This window comes from Triticum aestivum, chromosome 7B (genome assembly GCF_018294505.1).
Source record: "Triticum aestivum cultivar Chinese Spring chromosome 7B, IWGSC CS RefSeq v2.1, whole genome shotgun sequence".
In the NCBI taxonomy this organism is placed as follows: domain Eukaryota; kingdom Viridiplantae; phylum Streptophyta; class Magnoliopsida; order Poales; family Poaceae; genus Triticum; species Triticum aestivum.
Genome location: NC_057813.1, coordinates 561,345,122 through 561,355,819, shown reverse-complemented (window position 1 = coordinate 561,355,819; position 10,698 = coordinate 561,345,122). Strand labels below are relative to the sequence as shown.

Here is a 10,698-nt window from a genome sequence, read left to right as displayed (position 1 = left end):
GGGATCCAGACCAGAGGTTGCTGCTTGGGCGGCGCGGCAGTCCGGGATGGAGCAGATCGCACCTGCGGCTGTTGGATATTCGGCGTTCTCTGGCAGGCGTGTGGTGCGTGTGCACGTGGAAGCTTGGTCAAGGTTGGGAACCGAGGTGGTTCGTAGCCCTGGGGGCATTTCTTTGGCCCCTGTCAGCATGGTGCTCGGCATGGATTGGTGGTTCGTGTTGCGTTCGGTGATCCAGTTTTCGGTCGGCGGTTGTCAGATCTATTGGCTGGTGTTTGTCGGTGGCCTCGCAAGGTATGGTTGGCTGCTCCGACGAGAGGCTTCTTCGACTACGAGCTGGCTCGGTGGTGGTGCTAGGTGGGCGCCGTTGTGAGATGATGTGCGGATGAGGCGGTGTCAGGAGCTTGGGTGAAGATAGCGGCGGCCGTGGCTATCGACTACCTTCTTGGAGGCATCCATGTATTGTTGCCGCACTCCTCCTGCGTGGATCACTGCTGCTCCGGGGGAAACCCTTGATCTTGTTTGATTAGACGATGGCAGCGCTTTGGTGTTGTATTTCTTTCTGGGGGCTTTGTCTTTGGAGTTGGGTACTGGCGAGTGGGAGAAGTGTTAGACGATAGTGTTGGCGTCGAGGCTTCTATGGCAACGATGATGAGAGGAGCAATATAAGAGATATGTCTATAGTTGTGGTAGTCGGCTCTTCTCCAACATGTTGGCGGGATTGTCTCGACTGGTGTGTTGTTGTGAAGTCGAAGTTGTGATGGCTGGGCCCGGTGGCGTACGATGATGGGCAAGAGGTGGTTTCATTCGATGATCTTTTGTGGCTCCAGCCGTGCCTTAGTTTCTCCTTTGTGATTCTTCATCAGAATCGAAGTTGCGCTGTCTGGTCGTAGGTGGCTGAGTCTAGCGTGGATCTTCATGCATCTCCATGCGGCCGCTACAACGTGGGTCAGGTTCACGATTGCCTACGGAGAAGTCGGAGTTGTTTTGCTCGGGGTTTAGGAATAGTGATGAGGCTTCTAGGAAGGAGTGATGACGATGACGCCTGTGTGTCGTCTCGGCGAGACCCTCTTTGGAGTGGTGTGTGTGAGGTATTCTTTGTCTGGCGCTCAGCGTTGTGATAGTTTTTGCTCGGTTCTTCATAATTAATTGGACATCTGGTTTTCGCTCGGTTTTTCTCATTAACCAAGCAACTCTTTTCTTGTTAATAAATACAGGAATCCTGACATTTAAAAAACATAAAGTGTGCAGTGCCGCCTGCAATGTTGGTTGAGTTCTTCAGAGTTCAGACTTTCCAGAGAAAATAAAGGGCGATGCTCATGATTGAAGAGGAGAACAAGTCGGCCTGTATTTTCATGGCCTATGACTAAAATATGATACGTTTCGAAGATCTGGACAAAGACAACCTTCCGACAAACAATACATTGACAACCCAACCTAATATCACTATAAGTCAAGTGATTAAATGCTTAGAATCTGGGCACACTTGCTTGGACTACTGACTTTTGAACTTCTGAACTGCTCTGCCAACCCCATAACGTAAGGTGTACTGAGGAAAATACTGATACAGTACACTAAAATGTTCTTTTTAACGAATCGTCGTCTACGAAAATGAACCATAACTTGCAACTCCCTCTATGACACTGACGTCTTATATTTTGTTACAGAGGGAGTATTATCATAGCTGGTATATTCAGTGGCACTGAATGACATAGAAAAACTATTTTCTCCGTCCGAAATTAGCTGGCGCTCAAATGAATCTAGACGTATTTCAATGCTAGATAAATTTAGAACATTTTCAAATGTACTGTCTACTTCTGAACTCGTTTTTCATGTGTGTCAATCTTTCAGTTCCCTGCCTTTCCGTTTGCGGCTAGATACTGAGCGAACTATGGGAGGCACAAAGTACAAAAGTCTGAGTTGCAGACATCAACAAAAAGGACAGGGATTCTGACTTGTGAGAGGTGCACAATTCAAAAGAATACGACGCCTGTCAAATCAAGGAGCATTCTTCAAATTTGGTACTGTGAAAGGCGTTGGGGGAAGAGAAAGGAAGTCAACTGAAGCCCTGCAGCGTGCACGGTTGGTGTGAATATGGTCTAGAGCATAATTGTCTGTTTGGCTTAAGATGGTCACAATCAGGGATGCAAGTAGGATATATACTTGTATGCGTGAAAGATGAGAATTGACGTTATACGGCTTTTATTGGATTATTAAGTCTTCTGGGCAGTATGTATAGAGCACACGGTGACTTTTTAAGGTCCGAATGAACTGACGTTCGTTGGAAGAACCACCCAGCGCGAACGAACTGCCCCATCAGGCGCTTTTACGGGCCTCCTCCCAATATTTTTTTACACAAAAAAAACAGTAAGAAAAAATAAACATAAAACCCTTGCAAACAAACAAAAAAAAAATCGATTTGCCTTGATCTATAGAAAGAAATTGCCCATTGTCTAAAAAACATATATATTATAAAACTACCAGCACGTTCATAAGGACCCGATAAAAAATGCCTTGAAATGAACTTTGCAATGGCTTAAAAATCCAAACAACCAGCTGGCTGGATATATGTTTGAACATAAGTTTGCCATACCGAAATGCCATACATCAAAATTTACAAATTGCCAAGCATGAGAAACTAAATCTGCCATATCTTAAAAACAAACAAGAAAACTTACACAATTACTCCCTCCATTCTAAAATAGATGACCCAACTTTGTATTAAAGTTAGTACAAAGTTGAGTCATCTATTTTGGAACGGAGGGAGTATGTCTGAACCTAAGATGCCATTGTTTCATAAGATGATGGCCAAAATAATTGAAAAAGAAAAATTATGAAATAGCATAATGAGAACAAATATGCCATGGGCTGTTCAAAATAAAATTTGCTATGCTGTAAAAAAAGGAATTTACCATGGTTTGTTCAAAGAATGTGCACAAAAAAGAATATGCCGTGGTTTGTTCAACAAATGCCAAGTTCCAAAAAATAATTGACCATGTCTCAAAATTATTGAGCATGGTCCAAAGAATAAATTTTCCATGGTACAGAAAATAAATTTGGCGTGGTCCAAATATCCAAATTATTGAGCATGGTCCAAAGAACAAATATGCCGAGGCTCGCTTGCGTTGTCATCAAGGTTGTTGTTGTCGCCATTGTAGTTGTTGTCCAAACCTCCCCCGTTGTTGTTTCCGTTGTCATTGCCACCTCCCCCGTTGTTCCAATCGGGGGTGCCTACCATATAGATGTCATAGGTCGAGCTCCCCGTCCACTTGCCCAAGGGCATGGTGGCTGCTCGTGGACTGCCCGAAGACTCGCCGATCTCTTCTTCCATTTCTTCGACTTCATCGGAGGTGCTTTCGAGAACTTCGACGTTAGCAACGAGATGGGTGGTGGGTGGGTTAAAAAACCTAGCTTTCGTAGGGTCTCAGATCAAATCATACACCAAGATCGGGTTGTACAAAATCGTGAGCTTCTAAATTTGATCTACTATCTCATTTAGAAGAAGTTTATGGTGCTCTTCTTGGGCATGATCTGACACTAAGACAAGAGGACGCTTCTCCAAGATCAGATCTGACATGGATCTCAGTTCTTTACTTTCCACTACGGCCTGATCTAATATCCAGACCCATAGGGAGTGGCGTTGGGCCCCGACCTAAGGTCGGGTTTGATGGAAGATTCTCACGCTTGTTCCAAGTAGGATTTAACTTTGGGTTCAGGGCAAGCGGTTCGCACTGATCCTCGACTTAGAATGACACCCAACTCGTAAAGACCAGCTCCCCACGGGCTTCTGTGGTATACTCCATCCTGCTGAATCTAATGATCTGTCCTAGAGCGAATTATTTGACCTGGCCGAGGTGGCTGGTCAAGTTGGCGACGAGAGCGACGCCGCCGAAGACGAAGGCCTGCCCTGTCACAAAGGTTTCCCTGATACTGAGTTGCTCATCAATCTTGATTGCCATCATACCGCAGGATCCCTTAACGGAGCTTACATAGGCCACCACCGACGGGGTATATCTGACAGATCTCGAGGTAGGGATCACATGCTAAGCGTATAAGCACGATGGTAACAGAGACACGAGGTTTACCCAGATTTATACTCTCTGAGGAGATAATACCCTATCTCATGCTTGTGCATTGCATTGGAGCAAGTACAAAGTGCAAGTGTCTAACCAGAGATCGTAACGTGTCCTCTACGGCTAGGCCCCTCTGTTTATATAGATACCGGAGGGGTCCTAGGGTTACAATATCCTAGTCGGCTACGTACAAGCAAACTGAGTCTTCTACGAATCCAACTTCTTGGAGTTCACATCAAGTCTTCTAGATCCCTCCATTCATGAGTCATGAGCCCGTGTGGCCCACTCCGAAACCGACAAAGGGGGTCCTTGGTCGGGCCAACCAAGCCGGGAGATGACGTGGCAGGAGGCCCCCTAGCTGGGACACCGCCAGTCGGGACCCGTGGGCTAGTCGTCATAGCTCACCGGAGACTCTGGTCGGGATCAATCTAAATGGGGAACGCCATGAATGTGGAAGAGAGAAAGTAAGGGAGAGAGCAAAATGGATGGTTTCTTTGATGGGTGAGGGAGAGAAGAAGTGACGGGTTGCCTCCTTTGCTCTACATGTGTCTGGAATGAACGTATCCCAGTGACGTCGTGGCAAGTCGTTGTGCGCCAAGATTCGTGCGCTCGATCCAATGACAACGAGCGTGTTCACGCAAGAGAACGAAAAATCTGACATTAGGTTTTTGCTATTTAGTTTTTTTAAATACAATACGAGCTAAAATCAAATCATACTCCATCTTGTATTTCCATAATGGTCGGATATGCATGTGATATTGTGATACTCGAACAGTATGCCAGCTCCCGCTTGCCTCCCATTTACTATATACTCCCTCTTTTCCAAAATAATTGTCGTGGTTTTAGTTCAAATTTTGAACTAAAACCACGGAAACTATTTTGGAACTGAGGGATCATAGTGTGACCTTCATACTTACCCTGCAATTAGAACCAATGTGTCATTGGGTCATAGATTCTTCCCTTAAAATCGAAGGTTCAGAAGAACACAAGTTGTAAAGTTTGAACATCTTAAAATGTACTCCCTCTGTCTAGAAAGAAATACTCCCTCCATTCCACAATGTAGTACGTATAACTTTTCTGAAAAATCAAAGTTTACAAAATTTGACCAAGTTTCTAGAGAAACACGTATACATATAGAATATCAATACATATCACTAGATATATCACAAGACGTATTTTCATATTGTATATACTTGGTATTGTAGTTATAAACACTTTTCTCTGCAAACTTGATCAAAGTTTGTAAAGTTTGACTTCTCAGAAAATTTATATGCACTATATTATGAAACAGATGAAGAGTGTTTATAGAGGGAGTACTAGTACCTGGAGTGAAAGAAAATGGAGACCGGCCTGGCTTCATGACTGAGCAAGTACATCAACCTTTTGTGCTCGCGACTCAGATTACTGCATTCGGTATCACAAGTGATACCAGATCTGTTCAGAAACCAACGGGGGCCAGTTGTGCACTTTCTGAACTTGCATCTGGAGAAGATATTGCTGCCGGCCTCGCATGGGTTGATCCACCCTGACCCATCTCACACTTTCCAACAGCAAGTCGGCAATACAAAATTGCATCTAAAGGTAAGACACGGGCAACTATCCACCGAGAGTGTGCTCATCTGATCGTTGACCAAACCTCTATCCCACCCACCCTTTTATGGCTTCACTTTCGCAGCCACGACATTGCTGATCATGGACATTTCACTAGCAGATAAATATTCCCGGCGCTTGTCTTCTCCTGCTCCAGCCCAATCTCAAATTCTCATTGGCTTCTTCTTCTTCTTCTTCCATACAACTCTGCTCTGTGCTCTTCACTCTGTCTACTTCCATTTTCAAGAATCCGTACTCAGATCCTGAGTCTCTGAGCAGAGTACCACTGGAGGGAGCTAGCTAGCTAGCCGGAGTGCCGGACGAACGGCGATGGCAGGCGAGCGTACTGTGATGATGTGCATGGCAGCTGCGGCGCTGCTGGTTTCTTTGACCGGCGGTGCGGGCGTGGCGGCGGCCTCAGCGAAGGAGCTACGGCAAGGCTTCTCGGCCGCCCACGACACCTCCTACTCGCACTTCCAGCCGGTGCTCTCCGACCCCACCGGCGTCTTCGCCCTCGGCTTCCTCCGCGTCAACTCCACCACGCTCGACCTCGCCGTCCTCCACCTCCCTTCCGCTTTCCCCCTCTGGCGAGCCATGCCGGACCGCCCAGCGCCATGGTCCGCGGCCGCGTCCCTCTCCTTCAACGGCAGCCTGGTGCTCACAGACGGCGCCACCAACCAAGTGCTCTGGTCCACCGCTGCGGCGGCCGGTGATCGCGCCGTTCTCCTCAACACGTCCAGCCTTCAGATTCAGAGCAACAGCTCACCTGTTGCCGTGTGGCAAAGCTTCGACTACCCTTCGGACACCATTGTCCAGGGCCAGAACCTCACCTCATCGGTGGCGCTTCACTCCGTGGACCAGCGATTCGCCATGCGGCTCGGGAGCAACTACTTCGCGCTCTACGTCGAGCCGCCACCGATGTCATCAGGCGGCGTCGCCGCCGCCATGTACTCGAAGCACACGGCTCTGGAGGCCAAGGCCCAGATCGTGCCCGGCGGCGGCCCCATATACGTGCGCGTGGAGCCCGACGGCTACCTCGGCATGTACCAGAAGGAGGGACCCCCCGCGGACGTCATGTCTTTCGACACCTTCAACCACGGCGTCCGTGCTCTCCGCCGCATGACTCTCGAGCCCGACGGCAACCTCCGCGCCTACTACTGGGACGGGTCCCGGTGGGTGCTCGACTACACCACCATCACCGACTCGTGCGAGCTGCCAACCACCTGCGGCGCCTACAGCGTCTGCGTCCCGCCCGGCGGCCGGTGCGCGTGCCTGGCGAACGCCACCGACGGCCCGGGCTGCGCCGCCCCCTCCGTCGGGAGCGGCCTGTGCGGCACCACGGGCGGCGAGGTTGGCGGGCTGTACTCGGAGGTGCGGAGACACGGCGTGGAGCCGGCGAACAAGGAGCTGCTGGGGTTCGAGCACGCGCCGTCCGCGGGAGACTGCGAGGCGCTGTGCGCGCGCAACTGCAGCTGCTGGGGCGCGGTGTACAGCAACATGACGGGCTACTGCTACCTCATGGACTACCCGGCGCAGCTGATGGTGGCCGCCGACGAGAAGAAGCTGGGCTACTTCAAGGTGAGGAGCGTGGAAGAGGCGGCTGGGCGCGGCGGGAGGGCGACCGGTGTCAAGGCGGCGCTGCTTGCGGTCGGCGTCGCGGTGGTGGCTGCCGCCGCTGCGTTCGGGGCGTACAGGGTGTGGGACAGGAGGCGCCGTGCGGCAGCGGAGACGCGGCAGCAGCTGGGCGCCGACGGTGATGGGCTCTCGCCGGGTCCCTACAAGAATCTGGGATCCTTCAGCTCCGTCGAGCTCTCCAGCAGCTTCAACTCCTTACGGAGGTAGCCAGCCAGGATGGTGAGATCCAGTAACCAGATCGGTTTCTTGAGATCGGCACGACGGGAAAGGTACACGGCAGCACGGGTGCGGGAAGTAGGCGAGACGGCGCCCGCTGATCGGAGAAGAAAGCTAATCCGACAGGATCGGTGGTTTCTGGGCGAGAAAAGAAATGCCAATCTGGTCCGGGCGGCATCTGCTACCGGACCATCGACGGCTCGGGGAACTTCAAGATGGGGACACTCATCTAGCCGTTGTATTGAAATTCAACGGTTGTCATGCGTCTTCCAGCTCAAGCCTTTCCATCTACAGTTTATTCCTTCTCGTGACCGTCCTGCCTGACGCAGCACGGCTCTCCTTAGATAACTACCAGATCATCAGCATACTCTACCTCGATTCATCATTTCAAACTTCACATTGAAGGTTTTTCGGTATCAACTCCTTCTATCTATACCGCAGTTGAAGCACCTACATGTAAATCTTGTGTCTTTCTTGTCGGTAATGGGGGTAATCGTCCTTACCATTGTAAAATAAAAGCATGTGGCTTTGCACATTCACAAGAACTCGATTGTTCTGGTATCTGTCGCCTCTCCTCTTTCTCACTAGGATTGATGCCCACATAGGCAATTATCATCTCCTTTTCGAATGTGTGCCGAGAGTGAGTTTCTACCATGGAAGCTCTTAGTGCACACCACACTGATGTGACTTGTCTCGCTCAACTGCTAATCATGGCCACACCATCCATGGAAATTGATTCAACCAAAAAGCTAACCAAATAAATTTATTCAAATTAAGGTCATCTGTAGTGATCTATCCCGTTGACCAAAGAACAAGTACATAGCCCGAAGAATACAAATTTTGAGAGTTTTTTTAAGGGAATAGATTTTTAATTTTGGACAACCCAACGAGGTAGGAGGGAAAGGGAGGGGGCTATGACAAGTGCTATGTGTGTGACCGGGTGACAGCAACTTAGGAACCCATGACATGACGACATGCTTGTGCCATTACCACTTAAGGAGATTGTTGGACATTATCAGATCGAGACTTGCCTCTTGCGGTTGGCAATGCTAAGGAGATTGTTGGACATTATCAGATCGAGACTTGCCTCTTGCGGTTGGCAATGCTAACATAGAGTGGTTGTCTTGTGCTCGTCCAATCCGTTCTAAAATGCATTACAATTTTCCATTTCATTTCTCTTGACGCCCCTCCTTGGATGTTTAAGAAAATCGACAATTCGTTATGCCTTCCTCCGAAAGGGATCTTATGAATTTGTTGGAGGGCAATACCTTGTCAACTGGGAGGTCGTGTGCACCCCTAAGGAGTTTGGGGGTCTCAGGGTTGTGAACTTGCCAGGTGTTAGTACCGTTACGGAAGTCCGTCATGCATTGATTGCTAGGACCGAGCTTGATAAGTCTTGCAATGATTGGGAGTTCCCTAAATCCAAACGAGGTGGCTAACTTCAATTCTGCAGCTCGTTTTTTTTTTTTGAAATGGTAACATCGCCTTCTTTTGGTACGATGTGTGCCTTGAAGGCTCTTCGCTTGCTGACATTGCCCCTAATATTGTTGCATTAGCCCCGCACAACACCAAACCAACGTGCATGGTTGATGATGATGGCCTTACTGATGGATGTTGCTTGACAGATATTAAGGATAAGCTCACTATTGATGAATATCTAGGACGCTATCAGCGAGGTACAACTTGTGCCAACCGAAGAAGATGGTTGGAAGTGGAATTTGGAATCTTTTGGTCGCTTCTCATACAAATCGACGTACGAAGCTAGGTTCTAAGGAATCCAAATTTGTGCCTTGGCAGCCACAGTATGTAAGAAATGGGCTCCCCTTCGTTGCGAAATGTTCATTTGGTTAGCAACCCGGAAAAGGATCTGGACCGCTGATCGCCTCGCTAGACGAAACCTCCCTCATAACGAGAATTGTTGTTTGCGGTTTTTCGTCGGAGGATGTGGACCATCTTCTTGCGGGTTTTGTTGTTGCATGCATATTTCTAGGATAAACTACCCAAACTGATGCTATCTGAAAGTACTCCCACCGGCACACACTCCAAGACTTAGAGGCGATTTTCGGCAGGATTGCCCTTAGATGTAACCGACCTATGTGTAACTCTAGGTGCCCCCAGTGTTTATAAACCGAGGGGTGTAGACCGTAGAGACCAACACATTCACACACGATCTCATGGTAGATCAACAAGTACTTTGCACTCTCTCAATCAATACAATCAAAACATGACGTAGGGCGTTATCTCTTCGCGAGAGCCCGAACCTACGTAAAATCATGTGTCTCTATTACCATCTGCCAAGACTTCCAGCTCGGGACTTCATACCCGAGATCTGCTGGATTTGACTCCATCAAAAGTCTTCAAAGACAAATTCTCCTCACTGGATCGATTGGTAGATCAAATGAAATGGGACACCCATATGTGGTTTAAAGCTGGGGCCAAGTGCCTCCAGCCCCCTTTTGATTAGGGTCGTTCAAATAGTTGTCAGTGTGTAATGTGTTGATTTCTAAGTTGTGTTATAACTTAAGAACCTTGTTACTCTTTCGCCAAAAAGAAAAATCTTGTTAGTCTTCTTCTATTATAATCACATGCAACCCTTTGTATTTATATTTGGTTTAAAAAGTTTGTCGAATATCAGTCGACTGAGACTTGATTATGTCGGAATCGATGTTTATATTCATGATATCTTACATTGAGATCTGTGCTATTTTTTCTTTCAGTTTTTTTCTTAGATATGATGTCATCTAACTGAAACTTGATTAAATCTCAGTCGACTGAGACCCAGCCACACCACATTTTTTACCGCCCAAGGACATTAACCAGATTTAGAACTGCAAAATGTATTTTTTTCTTCAAGAGTACGTCATGGCGTACTATATTTTTATAGGAGGCAGAAGACAATTACAAGAGACCACCTCTCGCTGCGAACAACTAGTGTAGGACACACCTTGGCCAATTATAAGATTGGCCACCACACACCTAACAACACAATGCGAGGAACCTGCCGTAAGCAAAAAAAAAGCCACGTCTCGACCAGCACTGGTCACCTCGAAGAGCAACAATGGCAACTGAACTTCCCATGCCGATGCACCAACCATCCTTGAATGCCTAATAGGAGATGGCGAGTGGGTGGCGGGACTTGATTGGTCCCAAAAAAATCCATTGCCTTGATTCCCCGGCAGTAATGTAC

The 10,698-nt window shown here is 48.2% G+C and overlaps 1 protein-coding gene across 1 annotated transcript; it reads left to right on the top strand.

The window, feature by feature from the left end:
- The first annotated feature begins 5,404 nt into the window (after positions 1 to 5,404).
- Positions 5,405 to 8,072, top strand: LOC123162395 (PAN domain-containing protein At5g03700). The gene has a single exon (XM_044580180.1). The coding sequence runs from the start codon at positions 5,991 to 5,993 to the stop codon at positions 7,500 to 7,502; it is 1,512 nt and encodes a 503-aa protein (XP_044436115.1). The 5' UTR covers positions 5,405 to 5,990; the 3' UTR covers positions 7,503 to 8,072.
- Positions 8,073 to 10,698: the final 2,626 nt, after the last annotated feature.